General features: G+C 40.9%; 1 protein-coding gene across 16 annotated transcripts in view; it reads right to left on the reverse strand.

The window, feature by feature from the left end:
- The window catches only part of ARHGAP12 (Rho GTPase activating protein 12), a 119237-nt gene that overhangs the window by 75792 nt on the left and 22160 nt on the right, over positions 1 to 21285 (reverse strand). For all 16 annotated transcript variants that reach the window (XM_021064803.1, XM_021064804.1, XM_021064800.1 and 13 more), the window contains exon 3: positions 18632 to 19386. In XM_021064803.1, the coding sequence (XP_020920462.1) occupies positions 18632 to 19309 (678 nt within the window). In that variant the 5' untranslated portion in view covers positions 19310 to 19386. The remainder of the gene's footprint in view (positions 1 to 18631; positions 19387 to 21285) is intronic.

Below are 21285 nucleotides of genomic sequence, written 5' to 3' on the forward strand. Positions count from 1 at the left end.
TGGTCAAAAGATACAAACTTCCAATTACACAATAAACAGGTGCTAGGGATGTTATATACAACATGATTAATTAATGTTGCTGTATGTTACATATGAAAAGAGAGTAAATCCTAAGTGTTGTCATCACAACCCTTTTTTTCTTCTTTTTTAAACTGTGTATCTACGTGAGATGATGGATATTCACTAAACTTATTGTGATAATCATTTCATTATGTACATAAGTTAAATCACTATACTATAAGAAAGTTATACAATGTTATATGTTGATTATATCTCAATACAACTGGAAGATGAAAAAAGGCTTTAATTTGGTGTGGTCAAACTTCTCTGAAATACAGGGAAGTCATTGCAGATCCTACTTGCAATCAGCCTGCCTTGTTATGGTCTCAGAAAAATACTTACCTGGAAAACTAAGCCTTACATGACTTCATGGGAAATAACCAAATGTAGATACACCCCTTTAAGTATCTACATCAAATTACTCCAGTAATTAAGTTCCACCTTTAATACTTTAATCAGATAGATAATTGTATTTCTATGACTTATACCCATACATTCACTTGGCTAAGTAAATCCGCTTTTGCTATTTTTCTTCTATTTTTAATTGAAGTGTCAAAAGTGTATAGCTCTAAAAAGAAAAAAGTGTATAGCTCTATCTTACATACGGGATCAAAGTAGTAAGACGACATAGTATACCTATACATAATAACAGATAGCACTTACACAGTATATTGCAGACCAGGCTTTATTCTAAGAACTTACATGAATTCAACCAATCTTCATTTAAAAAAAAAAAAACAAAAACAAAAAAAACCCCTGACACAGGCACTACTATTATTCCCATCTTATAGACGGAGAAATAGCTCCAGAAAAGTTCAGGTACTTATTCAGGTTTAGCCAATGACAAAGTGACTGATCTGATCTTTGAACCCAGGCAAGCGGCTCTCTGCCTCTCTTACACTATGCTGCCTATATGCTTCCTTAATGGGTGAAAACTGCACCAAAGTTTTTAGAACTGAATTTTTAGAAAAGGTTAACAGTTATGAACTATAAAAAGTAAACCACACCAAAATTCAAGTCTTCTTTGGAAGTACATTGCAGACTAAATTGGAAAAACAAGAAAAGAACTTGTGCCAGTGAACAAAATAAGATTTCTGTTTGAAAACGCATATGTTAATTAGGAAACAGAACTGAGAAGTCAAGCTCTTTAATGTCATCTGATTTAACTAGAGCCTTTTATGCTCTTCTTCATTCACTTACTCATTCAAGAAACATTCAATGCACTCTAACAGGACAGAAAAAAGTAACAGACAAATCCCTGTCCCTGAGAGGCTTTGCAACTCAGGAATGAGAAGCAAGGCTCAAAGCAGAAAGCGTATTTCCCCAACTTTACAGCATAAGCTTTCCCCCAAAACTAAATCATATCAATTTTCCGTAAGAATATTAAAATTGACAAAGGATGATCAAATATAAACCTAGGAAGCAATGTCATGTTAAAAAAAATAAAAATAAAAACTTGTTTAAGACAGGAACATTATCCCTAGAGGCTAAAAAACAGAAATAAATGTCCTGGGCCAAAAGTTACATTGCAAGAGGCCCAATACAGTATACAAAATACATAATGCACCCATTTAAACTGATTCTAAACAATGCGTCAACCATGAGTTTTCAAAAAATTTTGCTTGCCTCCTTAGAAGTTAGAAAATCTCTTTTGTAGGGTCTCCAATAGAAATCCACAGAGTTCAAAACTATTTTTTCAATAAAATTTTCCCTTAGCAAGCAATAACAAAACATAATACACAGCAGTGACTATTTTACCAAACATTCTGTGTGAGGCACTTGAGTTACCTCATAAATGTTCTCAACACCCAAGAGTCTCATTCCTCATGAGGAAGTTGCTGAACCAAGGTTTAAAACTAGGTTTATTTGATTTCAAAGTCCAGGCTATTACTCACTACCTGCCCTGTCTCTCTCAAACAGAAGTAACAGTAATCATTTCCTAGAGCTGTGTTTAATGAATACTTTAGTTACCACGGTATAAAATAATTTTCAAATTTAAGAACTGGCACATTCTCTCTCCCTAAAGTTACGAACAGAAAAACAATAACAAGAAATATTAAGTGCTAAGTTATCCCACATTAATTTCATTTTGCCTATCTTTTAGTACAAGATTTGAGAACATCGTTCCAGGGAGCTCCCCGCTGGTTGGGACTCGGCACTTTCACTGCTGCGGCCCAGGGATCAAGCTCTGGTCAGGGAACTGAGAGCCCACATGAAGCCACTACACACCATGGCCAAAAAAAGAGGTCCTGAGAGTTCCCATTGCAGATTAGAGGTTACAAACACGACCAGTATCCATGAGGATAAGGGTTCAAATCCTGGCCTCACTCAGTGGGTTAAGGATCCGGCGTTGCCAGTTGCTGTGAGCTATGGTGTAGGTCAAAGACGTGGCTCAGATTTCGAATTGGTGTGGCTGTGGTGTAGGCTGGCTGCAGCTCCAATGTGACCCCTAGCCTCAGAACTTCGACATGTCTCGGGTGTGGCCCTAAAAAGCAAAAAAAAAAAAAAGAGGTTCTGTTCTTGCCTCTAGGAGAAAACTGTTCTATAATCTCTAAACCATGCCTGGCACAGCAAAGGTAATCGATAAATATTTTAACTAATTAAATAACCCTCTCCTCTCTATAAGCAGGGCAACCACTCAACTCAGTTTACATTTCAAACATTACCTCCCACTGTCCCCAGAAGTACCTTCTCACTTATACCCATCAGAACAACTGTTCTGATTTTTGGTTTAGAAAGTATGGCTGCTGCACATGATGCTACCAAAAGTCCAAGCTCAAAACAGTGGTTAACTATCTAGCTACTTTTGCAATGCAAAAATAAAAGAGGATGATTATCAGTGCAAAAGCCTGTTCCACTAAGAAACAGATTGCTTCATTCAGTAGGTAAAGTCACTGAGTGCCTGTAAGTATGGGGCGCTAGATGGTTTTTAGCAGAAAAAAAGAATTCACAAGATAAATTTTGAGGAGCTCCCATCGCAGCTCAGCTGAAATGACTCTGGTTAGTATCCATGAGGATGCAGGTTCAATCCCTGACCTCGCTCAGTGGGTTAAGGATCTGGTGTTGCTGTGGTGTAGGCCAGCTGCTACAGCTCTGATTCTACCCCTAGCCCGGGAACCTCCATATGCTGCAGGTGCAGCCCTAAAAAGACCAAAAAAAAAAAAAAAAAAAAAGATTAATTTTGAAATGGGAGTTTCCTGGTGGTCTGTGGTCTGGTGGTTAGATTCAGTGCTTTCACCACTGTTGCCTGGGTTCAATCCCTGGTCTGGGAACTGAGATCCCACATCGAGCTGCTGCACACCAGGACCAAAAAAAAAAATTAATTTTGAAGTAACAGAAAAAAAAAATCAAAATCACTTGGAAATTATTAAAAAAACTCCCAAGACACACCCATCAATTTCTTTGTAAAAATGAGTTTCAGGAGTTCCCTGGTGGCCTAGTGGTTAAAAGGACCCAACATTGTCACTGCTGTGGCTCGGGTTTGAACCTTGGCCTGTGAGCTCCTGCATGCCATGAGGCAATCAAAAAAAATAAAAGTGACCATCTACATTTAAAAAATGATAGTAGACACAGCCTATCTAACCAAAACTGTTACCTAGAATTTTCCAACATTTTCATTTTTGTAGAATTAGACAAATGACATCTGATAGTACAACTATTTTTTTTCCCTCTGGATGTAATACTAAGTATGTCCTAGAGACACTACAAACTAATAAATATACTACTACAAAGACAATTAATAGTAATAATGATGACTACAAAAAGTCTGAGTCTTGCAAGAAAGACTTTGCTTTTTTTCTTTTTTTCTTGCTTTTTTTCCTACTGCTGGAGAAGAGACTGAAACACACTAAACTCTGAGTTCCTTAAAGGCAGAACTAGTCTGCCTTGGCATCTACTCCAGCACATGGAAGGCCTTTACTCGGCACAGAGACACACAGATACTGTATATTCAATTGGGCAAAAATGTCTGTCCCCCAGAAACACTGACTGAGGTTTCACTGCAATAAAAAATGGGTATTTACATGTTTCCGAAGACTTAAGGTTAATTATCTCCTTGCCCAAGCTTGCTTCAAATTTTAGTTCAACAAGGTAAATAGGAGTTCTCATTGTGGCACAGTGGAAAGAATCTGACTAGGAACCATAAGGTTGCAGGTTTGATCCCTGGCCTTGCTCAGCGGGTTAAGGATCTGGCATTGCCATGAGCTGTGGTGTACGTCACAGACACGACTCAGATCCCATGTGGCTGTGGCTGCGTGGCTGTGGCTGTGGCATAGGCCAGCGCTACAGCTCTGGTTAAACCTCTAGCCTGGGAACCTCCGCATTCCTTGGGTCCGGACCTAAAAAAAAAAAAAAAAAAAAGGATCCTCTCTGCCAGTTGTTGTCTTGAAACAAAAAAGAAATGTGTTAATGAAAGTACTGAAAACCAGTCCTACCAGTGATTGAGCAGTCTCTTTATCTCTCTGCAAGTCATGCCTGAGGAACAACCAAGAAAACAAGGAGACTTGCCCCTCCCCCGCCCCCTGTAAGTTTTCCGTTTTCCCACTTCAGCACAAAAAATATCTAAAGGGAGTCTGACTACGGGAAATCTTTCCTTCCTCTTTTCCATCCTTACTGAGACACAAGCCTTTCACTTCTAGTCATTTCTACTTTTGCACATTCAAGGTTTTCAGATCTTGAAACTGAGTATTTTCACCCTGTGTCCTCTTTGTGGGGAATGGGACTTTATGTATAATAATTTTTGATGTAAGTGTAAACTACTTCTAATGCAAGAAAATTCGAACACTTAAATAGTAACTATAGTTTACTGCATGTGTTTATGACAAATAAATTAAATTCTATGTATTGTTAAAAGATCAATGACTATATGCTTACCAAATTAACTGATAAAGAGATTATAATAAAAAATTCGTCTAGGAGTTCCTGTCATGGCTCAGTGGTTAATGAACCCAACTAGTATCCATGAGGACACAGGTTCAATCCCTGGCCTTGCTCAGTGGGTTAAGGATCCGGCGTTACCATGAGCTCCAGTGAAGGTCGCAGACACATCTTGGATCTGGTGTTGCTGTGGCTATGGTATAGGCCTTTGGCTACAGCTCTGATTCAACCCTAGCCTGGGAACCTCCATGTGTCTCAGACGTGGCCCTAAAAAGACAAAAGACAAAAAAAAAAAAAAAAAAAGAATTCATCTAACTGAAAAAGAGTTTATTAGCCAAAATGTCTCTAGCCAAGTTTTAAAACATTTTACCAAAAACTTTTATCATCATCAAACCCTATACCACCAACATATACCCTGTACCTGTACATAAAGGCATTAGATTCTAAGGAGAAGAATCTTGCAAAGCCTCAACCAAATAACATTTTCCCTTAACCAAATGCAGACCATCTCGCCAAAACAGCATTCTCAAACTTTTTGATTCCAGAGCCCCTTTTACCCGCTTCAAAATTACCTGGAACACAAAAGAACTTTTGTTCATGGAGGTAATAACTACTGACACTTAGTATTAGGGATTAAAACTAGGAAATTTCATTCATTAAATTCATTTAAAAATAATACACCTGTTAATATGAATATGAATTTAGAAAGATAAAAATATCAGTGTAGAAAATAGCACCATTTTACATTTATACATCTCTTTTTTTTTTTTTTTTTTTTTTGTCTTTTTGCTATTTCTTGGGCCGCTCCTACGGCATATGGAGGTTCCCAGGCTAGGGGTCCAATCGGAGCTGTAGCCACCAGCCTACGCCAGAGCCACAGCAACGTGGGATCCGAGCCGCGTCTGCAACCTACACCACAGCTCACGGCAACGCCGGATCCTTAACCCACTGAGCAAGGGCAGGGATCGAACCCGCAACCTCATGGTTCCTAGTCGGATTCGTTAACCACTGCGCCACGACGGGAACTCCTATACATCTCTTCATTATCTGGATTCTCATTTCTACAACTACAGTAAATCTGTTGCATAGGTTGTTCTGGTTGGAGCACCAGAAGAAAAAAATGGTCTTATGCAGGCATGCAGATCATAAAAGAATTATTCTAATAAGCTTTGCAGGTAATCGTGGACATTCTTGCAAAATTCAATAAGTAGTTTCTTCCTTACTTTTTTTTTTTTTTTTCTTCTTTGCCATGCCTGCAGCATTAGGAAACTTCCCAGGCCAGGACTTGAACCAAGCAAGCCACAGCAGTGACCCAAGCCTGCAGTGACAACACCAGATCCTTAACCCTCTGCACCACAAGAGAACTCTCAGGAGTAGTTTCTTTTTCTTTTTTGGCCAGCCCGTGGCATATGGAGTTCCCAGGCCACGGATCAGATCCAAGCCATAGCTGCGGCAACTCAGGATCCTTAACCACTGTGCCAGGCCAAGGATTGAACCTATGTCGCAGCACTCCCAAGACATCAGGGATTCAGTTGTATCACAGTGGGAACTTCACCATTAGTTTTTTCAAGATTAGTTACAATGTAGAATCTAAAAGCACATCAACTATTTGTACTCTGTCACATTAAAATCCACAGGTCTATCTTGCCTTTGAATGACTCATATCCTTCATGCACTGGTCATTTGAAAAATATTAATTCACTGAGTTTGGCTTATTTTATTTTCCCAATGTTGAAACATTTCATTATACAGTATCAAAAACAAAAAACAAATACAAAATCTTTAATATCGCCACTGCTTTCATCAGCAAAGTCTTGAGACTAAAAACCTATAAGCTTGTGGGGGCACATACAAGTTTTCAAGATTCTAATTTTCACTTAAAGGCTGAATTTTATCATTTGTAACAAAAATCAATTTTTTAAAGTAATAGGCTTATTACTTTGTTCATTTCTGAGAAAATGTCTTAACAAATGCCATATTGTGTATAAGCAATTTGTCACACATTCAAGTAAAATTGGTGTTCCATTTAAAAAGTGACTGGTTATAAACTCACAACTCAAATCAAACAAGGTCAGAATTGTAATACAATTATTTTTAAGGGTATAAATACTCCCCTAACTTCATAAACTGAGCATGTACAATTGTTTTCAATGTAAAGTTACTCCTATCTACATTATAAAGCAGTTCAAGCAACCACATATGTAAGCATTTATTCTAATGCATGACACAGTAACACTGGTGAGTTCCTTCCACCATCCTGTCTCTATAGTATTGGTTTTTCTAATGAATCCCCACGAATTTTTTATTTTTCTATTTCTCATTCAAAACCAAGTTGTCATTCGCCTACTTTCAAGTTACTTGAGTTCCAAACCATGAGACAGAAGAACAGGTAGTATTCAACCAAAGATTATGAAAATAAGGCTTCAGAGGTCAAGCATCTTGCGGAAAGTCTCCGAGACACAAATTTCTCTGATTTAGAAGCCCATTCCTGGCCCTCTTCCTTTAATATACCAAGTTACACTCACGATTTTCCAGAAATTTGAGCTCTAGTGTTATTATAAACAATTGTTATGATAAAATTGTTTGAGTAGTCATTCTGAGTTTAAACCATCTGTCTGGCATTTACTGAAGCAATTACTAAAGAGATTCTATGCATAGAGATGAGATTTTTCTCAACAAAAATGCAAAAATGTTTCCACATCTGTTGTTTTTGTTGATATGTCACCTAGATTAGCAAATTCTTTCCTAGAAAGAAAACAAGGTGAAAATACAGAAAATTTTTTTTTTCTGGCTGCACCCATGCTATGTGGTAGTTCCTGGTCCAGGAATCAAACCCATGCCATAGCAGTAACCTGAGCTGCTAAAGTGATGATGTCAGACCCTTAACCTGCTGTGCCACAATCCTTAACTTCTAGAACATTTTTAATGTACACATTTTTTAATTACTCAAAGTTATGTCTTTTTCGACAATCTTTTTCTACTGCTACTCTACTACAATCATACTAAAATGATGTACGTTTGTGTATACATACATACATATTTATCTAAAAAGACAGAGAAAGAAACTGCCACTACCTTAAGTCAACTGACACTATGCCTTTACTCTTTTTTTTTTTTTTTTTTTTTTTGTCTTTTTAGGGCTATACCTGTGCCACATGCAGGTTCCCAGGCTAGGAGTCAAATAGGAGCTGTAGTTACTGGCCTACACCACAGTCAGATCCAAGCCACGTCTGAGACCTACACCACAGCTCATGGCAATGCCGGAACCTTAACACACTGAGCAAGGCCAAGGATCGAACCTGTGTCCTCATGGATACTAGTCAGATTCGTTTCTGCTGAGCCACAACGGGAACTCCTACTCTTTAAATACAATGTCTAAGGCTTTTTGAAATCACAGACTGTAAAATTCACACATCAAAGTCCATCAGAATCAGTCTACAGATGAGAAGACATTTACATGCAGTTGACCATACACAGTATCCAAGAATTCTAAAACACAAGAAATACATTCATTCCATATTCCAAAAGGCAGATATATCACAATTATTTGCTATACAAATAATTGTGCCATATGGACATTTACTGTCTCTGACTGCCTGGCACACCTCTTTCTCAAGTTCTAGTACGAGCACTATTCCTTCATCTGCCCTCCCCGAAATGATGAAATTCTTTTTGTTTGTTTGTTTTGTTTTTTTTGGCCGTGCCCACAGCATGCGGAAGTTCCCAGACCAGTGATCAAACCCACGCCACATCAGGGACTGAGCCACAGGGGGAACTCCCCATGTGATGGGATTCTGATGGGACTGCCAATCACACTACCCTGCACACCTCGTACCTCCTTTGTGAAGGGGTGGGCCATACATATGGTTGTGACAGAGCAGAATGCTCAGCCTTCCTACCACAGTAACTGGCCCAGAGATGAGCATAAGACTTAATTAAGCTAAGATGAGCTTTCCCTGCAAAGGATTTTACATATGAAATTCAGGTCTTTCTTTGGAATCTATGATGATAAAAGCCTGAAGCTGTGAGTGGCTACAACCTGTGTATGAGAGTTCTCCAGCGAAGCAGATACTGCAAGATAAAGATAATAAAAAGAGATTTATTTCAAGGAATTGGCTCATGTAATCGTGAAGGCCTGGCAAGTTCAAAATCTGCAGGGCAGGCTGGAAACCAAGGAAGGAGCAGCATTTAGAACTCAAAGGCACCCTGCTGGCAGAATTCCTTCTTACCACAGGTGGGGGGTGAGGAGGGATGGGCTGGGGATTTGGGATTAGCATATGCACAATGAGGTAGAAGGAATGACTGGCCAGTGGGGGGGGACCTGCTGTTTAGCACAAGAAGCTCTACCCAGTATTCTTTGATAATCTATGTGGGAAAAGCATCTGAAAAAGAATGGATGTGTCCATAACTCTGTAACTGAGTAACTCTGTTGTTCAGCAAAAATTATCACAACCTTGTAAATCAACTATACGTTGATAAAATGTTTAAGAAACGGAAATTTTTTTGGGGGGGGGGGCCTTTTTAGGGCCGCACTCAGGGCATACGGAAGTTCTCAGGCTAGGGGTCGAATCTGAGCTACAGCTGCCAGCCTACACTGCAGCCACAGCAGTGCCAGATCTGAGCCACGTCTATAACCTACACCACAGCTCAGGTAAACAGTGGATCCTTAACCCACTGAGTGAGGTCAGGGATCAAACCCTCATCCTCATGGAGACAGGTCATATTCATTTCTGCTGTGCCACAATGAGAACTCCAAGAATTCCTCCTTATTGAGGGGAGGTTCTATCCTCTGTTCTATTAAGGCCTTCAACCGATTGCATAAGTGAGACCCAAGCATATAAGGGAGGACAATTCACTTTTCCTCAAAGTCCCCCAACTTATATATTAATCTCACTCAAAAAACAACTTCAGAGAAACATTCAGAATAATATCTAATGAAATATCTGGGCACTGTGGTATATACAACCAAACTGACACATAAAATTAAACATCACAAGTTCACCTCTTACCAACTGTAGAGAATACGTATTAATTACATTACGTTGGCTTTTTTAAATCAGTATTGCCTTCACTATACAGATTATTTACCACATTATTTGTTGTCAAAAATTTGCTGGCAGAAATAGACAGGATACAGCTCTTCCCTCTGGCCTTCTCGGCTCTTGATTGCAATGACTGACCTGGCAGAGAATCAGAATGAAGTGGGAAGACCCAGAGATTCAACCTCAAAAGAAGAAGAGGATATGGTGGACAACTATTATTAGTATCCCTTATTCTGGGAACAGCAGGTCTGCTACTTCTTTGGAGAAATGCTTCTCCTCAAAACTCCAACCAAGCATTTGGGGTCTGGTCCAACCATACCCCTGGCCATAAGTATATCCCAAGCCAAGCCAACTCACTCTCCAGGATTTTCTTTTTGTCACCCAGCAGCATATGGAGTCCTTACGCCAGGCATCCAATCTGAGCCACAGTTGTGACCTACATCACAGCTGCAGCAATGCTGGATCCCTTAACCCCCTATGCTGGGCCAGGGATTGAACCTGTGTTCTGGCAATGCGGAGACACCTCTGATCCCATTGCACCACAGTAGGAACTCCTCTCCAGGATTTTCTGAATTAGAACTAAAGGATGAAAAATACATGCTCTAATAAGAAGCTAAAGCTATGGCCCTAGCACTTGCCAGCAACTGTCTACAGCATTGTCAAAGACTGGAAGAATGACGAGATCATGGAGAAGGAATGAGAGATGAGAGACAGAAAGGACAAAAGGAAACCTAATAGTAAGAAGTCCCTAGTCCCAATCATCCCTCACGCATCGATGAATAAACCCTTCCTATAGCTTGGTTACATAAGCCAATAAGTTCCCTTTTGCCTAAACTAGTCCTCGATGGGTTTCCACCACTAAGTTCTGACTGCTACACAGCAATTAGAGCAGAAAAACTGTGACTGGTCTTGCTAATCCCTAAGACTGCCTGTACCCATATTACTAAGAGTGAACGGAATTTAACATCGTGCCAGGGGCTTCCTTTTGTGCCAGATACACAAGCCATTTCACACATAGGATTTCATGTAAATATAACAACAATTCTCAGTTCCAACTTCAGAGGTGAGAAAACTGAGGTTCAGAAATTAAAAGCCTTGACCATGGGCATGAAACTAGGCAGTAGCAGATTTTAAATCCCAAAAGCCACAGCTATCTTAACTCAAGTTCGGACACCACATTGCATTAAGTAAAAAAAGGTAAAATCAACAATACCAGTGCCCAGGAGACAATTCCAACTGCTTTCTAAGTAAGATGCTGACTTTCACCCATACTTTACCAAAGAACATGATGATAGAAATACTGAGAATTAGGGTTTCAGACAAATTCACCAAAACTTTTTCAAGCCCTTGATGTGGTAGAAGTCATCAGCCCCAAACTCCTAAAATTCCGGATTTCGGAACTGCTCTAAGCAAAAGCTGTGCTGAGTCTGAGCAGGTGACAAGGCAGCATTTCAGAGAATTGTAAGAAAGCTAAGTCATGACTCCACTGGTTCCAGCAAGGCGGCAGGGGGAGGACTTAACAAAAAGACTCACCAACAGCGAGCGAGGATTTGGATGAAAGGGGACATTCTTCATTGTCACTATACAGAGCTAATTTATATCTGTTTTTAGATTCAGCACCATCTTTGTGGAACTAGATTTAGGAAAATCTCTAACAAACACTGAAACCTTTTATACCTAATCCCGAATTAACCAGAAAATCCAATTAGCCTGAAAAATTATATCTCTCAGCATTCTTCTTTGTATAATAAATATTGTTTGCCTAATAGGTTTTTTAAAATATTCCCTACAGTGAAATTGCAAATACAGTATGAATCTTCGCAGTAAATACATAGATGTATATATGCACGTATAATTAAAATCTGTATTTTTAAATACAATAAACATCTATATTAACAGTCCACATAATCTGGGAATTAAGACTAAAAGCAGACATTCAAACACTTTTCAATTAGAGACAAAGCTTTAATCTATAACAAGTTAGGAGTTCCCATTGTGGCTCAGTGGGTTAAGGACCCAAAGCTGTCTCTGTGAGGATGTGGATTTGATTCCTGGTCTGGCTCAATGGATTAAGGACCCATCACTACCATAAGCTGCAGTATAGGTTGCAGCTGTGGCTAGGACCCATTGTTGCTGCTGCTAAGGGGTAGGCCTGCAGCTACAGCTCCAATTCCACCCTTAGCCCAGGAACTTCCACATGCTACAGGTGCAGTCAGAAAAAAAAAAAAAAAAACTAAAAGTTAGAGAAGTGATTTTGTGAACCCAGCATACTATGATAACACCTCAAAATGTTGATGAATTATTCCATGTATAGTTTTCCAGATTAACATTAGATTTCAAATGACAGAAGACATTAGTCTAGCACTGTCAATGAAAAAACTTGTTCTATAAATATATCTCTCAACATATAAAGCTAGTACAGAACATAATTTAAACATTTCCAGATTTATAGTCATCATAAATATTCATAATGTATTTTTAAAATAACAAGATTGATTCTAAGCTTTACATATATTGGCCTTCTTCCTAAAGTCATCATTTTTCTTTCTCACATCTTATCAGCCTCATAGACAAAGATTTACCATTTTGACTCTCCAGTTTTACTTTCTTTCTTTTTTTTTTTTTTTTTTTTTTTTTGCCTTTTCTAGGGCCGCTCCCACGGCATATGGAGGTTCCCAGGCTAGGGGTCTAATTGGAGCTATAGCCTCCGGCCTATGCCACAGCCACAACAACGCAGGATCCCAGCTGCATCTGCGACCTTCACCACAGCTGACGGCCAGGGATCAAACCCACAACCTCATGGTTCCTAGTCGGATACGTTAACCACTGAGCCACAACAGGAACTCCATTGACTCTCCAGTTTTAGACCACACTTTCTAACTACAGGAAACTGGACAGCTTAATACTCAAGGCTGGCAAGACATATATATTAAAGGAGTATTAATGAGATCATGAGAGAAAACGGGGCACCAGGAGCAAAGTATATAGTTTTTAAGGCTGCTGTAAGATTTGGAACTCTGAACTAATAACAATGACTTTCAAAGTTTCATCTTCAGGTCAACCATTAGTTTAAACTTGAAATGACCAAAAAACTTGCTCCTCTGATAAAGATACTGCATATAACGAGTCCAGTTTACTGGGGGGAGGGGGGCTGCCAACCTGAATTTTCTGATTTTTTGACTCAAATTTTGAAATCTCTATATTGCATTACAACATTTTATCCCCAACTCCACCTTCCTAGTAACATTCTTCATAAAAATTATGCTGTGTCAATGGTCATGGCACTTCTGGATGACTGGTTTCCAAAGAGAAACACGCCATCTGTGATGGGACATTTATCTAGGTTTCCCCTTCCCCTTCCACGTATTTATGGGTAAACAATAGTCATCATTAGGGAAGCATTTAGCATGTCTACTCCGTACCAGGGAACCATACTAGGCACCTGATACACAGAGACAAACAGGATATGGTAAAGAGCTTGGCCTTGGAGATGACAGGCTGACTAGTGAGAAGGAGACGATCACACATGTGATGAGTACAACAAATGTAAAGGACAAGGCACTCAGGAAGCTTACGATGAGAGGACACCCCAAGAGAAGCAGGGCACTCTGGAAGCTTACAATGAGTGGACACCCCGAGAGAAGCAGAACAAGACCGTAAGAAGTCAGGACAACAGACACTCAAAAACTCATCAATCGCTTCCAGTCCTAGGAAAAGGAGGAAATGTACTTTACCTTATTCCCGTCACTACATATAAATAAAAACACTGATACAACTAGAGATTCTCATACTAAGCGAGGTAAGTGAGAAAGAGAAAGACATACACCGTATATCACTTATATGTGGAATCTAAACTATGGCATAAATGAACCTATCTACAAAACAGAACAGACTCACTGTCATAGAGAACAGACCCGGGGTTGCCGAGGGGGAGGGAGTGGGATGGATGGACAGGGAGTTTGGGGTGAGCAGGTGCAAACTATTCCATTGAGAATGGATAAGCAATGAGGTCCTACTGTACAGCACAGGGAACTATATCCAATCCCTCAGGATAGAATGTGACGGAAGATGGGAATGTGTATGTATGCATGACTGGGTCATGCTGCTGTACAGCTAAAACTGGTACAACACTTTTTTGAAAAGGGAAATAAATAAATAAAAACACTGGACATAATATATAAAACAAAAAGAAGATAACTCTGAAAGGCAGAGAGAAGGTAAACCAACTGTGACCTCAGGCCTCCATGAACAACATGCTGGTGTGTTCTCTGGGTTTACTCACACACTCAGGTTTGAAGGGGGAAGTCGGCAACCCAGAAACACCAAATGGCACAGACCAAAAAAGCCCCAACAAATCCCTGCTCTAGACTGAGCAGAAGAATCAGAAAAGCAGAAGGACAGCAAGACTGAAAGCTTTTAGATATCCCCACTCTACTCCAGCCAAAGGCCACAGAGCAAACCAATGATTCCACCCACACACCACCAGCAGTGGTGAGCAGGGCTGTAACAAGGCACCCCAAAACCCCCACAAGGGTGATGTCAGAAAAGGCAGAGGAAGGAAGCAGGGTAGTCACTGAGAGACAGTCACAAGACTGCCCCCCCAACCCACACAGAGGAGGCTCAGGAGAGAGTCAGAGCTTTCAACACTGCCAAGTGCCAAGGAGGCCATTCTCTAACCCTGATGTTAGCCATGTGGGCCAAGTAATGAGACACTTCAACCCCTCCCAGCCAGGAAGGTAGCAGACAGATTTCCTGCGGAGCCAGACATTAAGGAGGGAAGCTCAGAAAAAGCCCAAAACAAGGATACTTGAAGAATTTAAACCCTCTGGTACCTACAACTACATCAAACACTAAACACAGTACAATTTCTAGCCAGATCAACAATGCACACTAGAGGCCTATTTACTTACATTCCTATTACACAATAAAAAATGGCTCTCAATTAAAACTACAAGGCCTGGCAAAAGGCACGAAAAAAACATCTAAAGAGCTAAAGCTAACATCAGATATGCCACAGACGTTGAAATTATCAGGCAGGGAATTTAAAATAACTGCTATTAATATTTTAAACACTGTAAAGGAGAAAGCAGACAACATGCAAGAACCAGTGAGTAATGCAAGCAGAGTGATGAAAAACGTAAAACAGAATCAAAAAGAAATGCCACAAATTAATATCTGTAACAGAAAATGACTTTAATGTGATGATCAAGAGACTGGACACACCTGGGAAAAGAACTGATGAGCTTGAAGATATGTCAATAGAAATTTTCCAAACTGAAAGCGGGACAAATTACCAAAACCAACACAGATGTCAAAACACCAAAATTCCATACTGCGGCATATAGAAATTCCCAGGCTAGGGGTTGAATCGGAGCTGGAGCTGCAGCTGCTGGCCTACATCACAGCCATAGCAACACCAGATCTGAGCTGCATCTGTAACCTACACCACAGCTTACAGCAATGTCAGATCCTTAACCCACTGAGAGAGGCCAGGGATTGAACCCACGTCCTCATGGATACGAGTTCATTTCCGATGAGCCACAAGGGGAACTCCTTCTTTTCTTTTTGTTGGCTACCATCTATCTATCCGTGAAATGACTTCCTCCTCCTTCTCAGTCTGTGTGGCTTTGGGAGGCCGTGTGCTCTTGGAATGGGCAGTTGTGGTATCCCTCACCTCGCCAGTAATAATACATCAACTTTCCGGCCAGAGTGAGGGGTTCAGGGGTTCTTTCTTCAGGGACTGATGTGGGTGCTGGGTGAAACATGGTCTTCTAGGATCACAGGGGCTGTGGATCACGGAAAACTGGAATTCTTCCATCTTTTTAGGCCTATATGTAGGCCTCCTTCACCCCATGTGAAAACATTCTCTGGAGTTCGGTCCCTGGCCCAGGGAACTTCCATATGCCGAGGGCAATTCAGGGAAGTTCCCACTGTGGCTCAGTGGTAACCAGCCCAACTAGTATCCATGAGGATGCAGGTTTGATCCCTGGCCTTGCTCACTGGGTTAAGGATCCAGCATTGCCACAAGCTGCAGTGGAGGTCACAGATGCTATAAGGAGTTAAGAAGAGGTCTGGCTAGAAAATCTAATAAAGAATTCTCTTCGTGGCTCAGTGGAAACGAATCTAATACCCATGAGGACGGCAGGCTCAATCCCTAGCCTCGATAAGTGGGTTATGGATCCAGCACTGCTGTGCACTGTGGTGTAGGTCGCAGACACGGCTTGGATCTGGTGTTGCTGTGGCTGTGATATAGGCTGGCGGCTACAGCTCCAATTCTAGCCCTATCCTGAGAACTTCCATATGCCACAGGAGTGGCCCTAAAAAGACAAAAAATAAAATGAAAAAAACATAGAAAATCTAATAGGATTTTCGAGTTCAGGAGAGGCTGGGAGCCAGGGCTTTACACACAGGGAATTTAAGATGACCGCAACTGGGAGAACACAGGCCGATAGCGTACCTACACATAAAATGTCATTTCCAGTGTCAAACATTGGTGACAGGAATTCCCGTCGTGGCTCAGTGGTTAACAAATCTGACTAGGAACCATGAGGTTGAGGGTTCAATCCCTGGCCTCGCTCAGTGGGTTAAGGATCCAGCATTGCTGTGAGCTGTAGTGTAGGTCCCAGACTCGGCTCAGATCTGGCGTTGCTGTGGCTCCGGCGTAGGCCAGCAGCTACAGCTCCAATTAAACCCCTAGTCTGGGAACATCCATGTGCCACAGATGCGGCCCTAAAAAGACAAAAAAAATAAAGGAAATAAAAAATAAAAAACAAACAGTGGTGACAGCCAAATGGAAACGAAAACACGTGTACAGTAAGGAACCATGTGCAAAAAATTCCAGGATACATGATATCGTCTCTGACAGAGCATCACATAAAGACTGCAGAAAAGACTAAGACGATGACACTGAACTGACAATGCTCTCACATAACTCCCCCGATCTCAAGCCATCAGAAATTTTTCTAGAGAACCTTCCCTTTTTCCTATTCCACTCAAAATGTCACAAGAAAAATTAAAAACCTACAAAAGAAAAAGAACATACCAGTTCCATTACAACCAGACCACACCTAAGGGCAGGCTCACAATTATTCACTGACTCAGCTTGATAAATAAATCTTTCAAGAGAATTTTAGGCCAAAAATTTACTTTTAAATCACTTAAAACTAGACTTTCTAAATAAATACAAGCTTCAATTTTGGGCATATGCTTTGAAAATTACTTCATGTTACTTGACAAACTGGCACAATCTATTCTCAAAGGAGAAAAAAAAAATCAAACCATAGACACAATTTTCTAAGCATTCAATGCAAGACACTTAAGACAAAAGAGCATGAACAGAGGTAAAGGTTTGAGCCCACCTGCACTCACTCGCTCTCAAGCACGCACTCACCTCTCTTTCTTTCTCCCTCTCTCTCCATCTCTCTCTCTATACATACACACACACACACACACACACATTTTTTTTTTTTGGCCATGCCTTAGGCACGTGGAAGTCCCCAGGCTACAGGTCGAACCTGAACCACAGCAGTGACAACACCACATCCTTAACCTGAGGCACCACTTCTAGGGACCTTCTCTATATATTTTTGCTGTTTTCTTTCTAAGGCTGCACCTAGGGCATACAGAAGTTCCAGGCTAGGGGTCCAATCAGAGCTCCAACTGCCAGGCTACATCACAGTCATAGCAACACAGGATCCAAGCTGCCTGTGAGATCTACACCACAACTCACGGCAACACAAGACCCTTAACCCACTGATCGAGGCCAGGGTTCGAACCCAGATCCTCATGGAGACTAGGCCTTAACCTGCAGAGCCACAAAGAGAATTCCCCTCTATATATACTTTTAATATTCAAGGTTAGTAAACAAGTTTCAAAGAATAAGAGTTAGTAGTTAATAGGGAGCTCCCCCTGTGGCTCAGTGGTTAATGAACCCAGGAGTATCTATGAGGTTGCGGGTTCGATCCCTGGCCTCAATCAGTGGGTTAAGGATCCGGCACTGCTGTGAGCTGTAGTGTAGGTCGCAGACTCAGCTCAGATCCCCAGTTGCTGTGGCTCTGATGTAGGCCTACAGCTGGAGCTCCAATTCGACCCCTGGCCTGGGAACCTCCATATGCCAAGAGTGGTCCTAAAAAGACAAAAAATAAAAATAAATAAATAAATAATTTTTTAAATTAAAAAAAAAAAAGGATGGTTAAAAAATGCTTTAAAGAAAAAAGTTAATAGTTAATATTCCAGCAACATCATCCTGTCATATTCATCATTACCTGAAGATTTAGTGGCAACAAGTCAAATGAGTGCTGCTAGAATAAAAACTTTTCCTAGTGAAAGAAATATCACCAGGAAAACTAAGTTAATCCTTTCTGCCTTATGCAAAATCAATAGAGAGCAAAAAAAGAAAAACCTTTCCACACTTCGAGGGGCTCTAGTCCTATTAAGGAACAAGAAGAATCAGGGAAACCTTAGAGTGAACCTTCATCAATCCACAAGTTATTTCACACATTCCTGAAGTCAGCATAAAATCCATGTATTCCAAAAAACTAAAGCAAAACAAACAATTCTGAAGCCGAACAAAGACTTTAATCAAAACAAAACCCGTGATTAAACTTTCATGAAGGTGGCACGAGGGAAGTTTCCTCATCCACCTCTTGTCTTACCCTTATCTGCTCAGTGGAGCTGCTGCTGAGTTCATCGCCAGACTCAGAATCCTGCTGGATACGCTCGGAGCCTTCTCCTGCTGAGTCACAAGACTGTTCCTGGGAGAAGCTGGTTTTCTCTATGTCCAAGAACTCTGGGCCGGGAAAGTGACCGAATAAGCGCGTCCTATTCTGGCCAGGAACTTTAGGAGAATGTGAGTCACTGTTGAACTTTCCGTTATTATGGGTCAGGTCCAGGCTGAGGTTGTGGGTCTGACCTGGAATGTAACTGGGTCCAAAATTCTGATTGGCATCACGGATAAGACCTGATCCTTGAACAGCCGCCGAGGGCTTTCCAAAACTTGAAAGCTCAGGCAATTTGTTCACATTTTCTGTTGATCTCTGAAGGTGGAGGCTCTGCATCATCTTCACAGAATTATTAGGCAGCCCTGCAGCCTGTTTAACAGGTGGCATCAGAGCTTTACGGCCGACCTCCTTAACATACTGGGCGGGCACATAAAATGCTTTGGAATTCTCGTCTGGCTTGACCTGCCACCAGTCATCGTTGGTCTTCTTCACCAAGATGTATCGCTCTCCTTGTTTTATCACAATCTTTCTGTCCTTTGCTTCATATTCGTAATCGTACTCCACTTCAATATACACTTGTCCTGGAACAATCTTTCCACCTCTGTCAGCCATTTTTATTCAGTAATATTCACCTCTCAAAAAGGATGCTTTGCCACATTATGGCTTTGTGGCTTGGTGGATCAAGAGAGCTATTTTTATTTAAATGGAAGAAGAGAATGAAGAAAAAAGTTAGCACGGTCTGGATTTTTAATATTCATTCACAGCATCATATATCAAAGAACATTACCTTCACATCTCAAACCCAGAAAGTAAACATGTGTCTGATACTTATGTACTGTCCTGCATTAATAACACTCTCCTGGAGTTTCCTGGTGGCTCAGGTTAAGGCTCCAGTGTTGTCACTGAAGTGGCTCAGGTCACTGCTATGGTGTGGGTTCCATCCCTGGCCCAGCGAACGCTGACATTTTGACATGCCTTGGGCACAACCACCTCCCCCAAAAGCACTCTTGTTCTATAATCTACATCTTTCAGTCATTTATGACCAAAACCAAACTGATGACTGGAATGGTAAACACATTAGCCAGCCAAACAACTATCAAAAATAAGAAGGAAGGAAGTTCCCTTGTGGAGCAGTGGGTTAAGAATCTGATGCTGCAGCTGTGGCTCAGGTTATAACTGCAACTTGGGTTTGATCCCTGGACCAGGAGCTTCCACATGCCACAGGTTCGGCTAGGGAAAAAAAAAAAAGAGCGAGAAGAAATTTTCTTCTTTTCATGACTACCTCAAACCTTCTTCACTTTCTTAGAAAGACTCGCTAATAATAACCAATACATATTAGGCACTTACCAACAGCTAAGCATCAAGCTAGGGTCACTATATGCCTTCCCTACCTAAAACACACTCTTTAAAGTTGAAGTTGAATTTCAATGACCCTGAGTTTCTTCTTTTTTTTTTTTTTTTTCTTTTTACAGCCACACCTGTGGCATATGGAAGTTCCTGGGCTAGGGGTCAAATCAGAGCTGCAGTCACCAGCCTATGCCACAGCCACAGCAATGCCAGATCCAAGCCTCATCTGAGACCTACACTACAGCCTGCAGCAACGCCAGATCCTTAACCCACTGAGTGGGGTCAGGGATTGAACCCGCATCCTCATGGATACTAGTATATACCATCCTCATGGATACTGCTGAGTCACAATGGGGAAACCCCTCAATGACCCTGAATTTCATTCAATGACCCTGTATTCTTTTTCTAACATGATCAAGTGTATTAATGAGCCTAAAAAAGTTATCCAAATACATAAGTTTCATTTCCTAATATAAATGGATAAAAACACAGCACTGTTATTTTTAGGCAAAATACACACAAAGATAGACAAAAGAAACAGCTAATTTACTTTTGTTTCCTCTTACATCCTCCCCAGGAAGACCATAATCCTTGCTAACTTTAATCCCACAAATCCCAACAAATAACCAGTCTTTGTATTTTTAAATGTTAAAAATACACACACACACCAGTCTACTAGAAATAGCCCTAAATTGGCTTGAGAAACCTAGAATACTCTTTTATTTCTAAACCAATTCCAAATATTTTAGTACCTCATAAAACACAGCATTCAAGCTTCAAAATAATCACAGCATCTGATTTTGCTACAATACAAAAGTCAAGCCCCAGCCACGGTGGGATGAATTATGCTTCCCCAAAAAGGTATGTCTAAGCCCTAACACCAGGACCCATGAAAGTGCCACTATTTGGAAATAGTCTTGGCAGATGCAATCGCTTTGAGATGAGTTCCTGCGATTGAGATGGGCCCCAAATCCCATGACTGATGTCTTTATAAGGAGGGCGGATTGGAGGCAAGGAGAGGACAAAAGAAAGAGGGAAGAAGACAGAAGCAGAAACTGGGAATGAAGCAGCTCTGAGCCAAAGGCCACCAAGGACTGCCAGCAACTCCCAGAAGCTGGACGGGGCAAAGACAGGTTCTCCCCAAGAGGCCTCAGAGGGGGCACAGCAGAAGTCTGGCTCTAGAGCAGTAGTAGTTTTAAGGCACCCAGTTTGTAGCACTTTGTTACAGCAGCTCTAAGAAA

This window comes from Sus scrofa, chromosome 10, assembly GCF_000003025.6.
Source record: "Sus scrofa isolate TJ Tabasco breed Duroc chromosome 10, Sscrofa11.1, whole genome shotgun sequence".
Taxonomy (NCBI): domain Eukaryota; kingdom Metazoa; phylum Chordata; class Mammalia; order Artiodactyla; family Suidae; genus Sus; species Sus scrofa.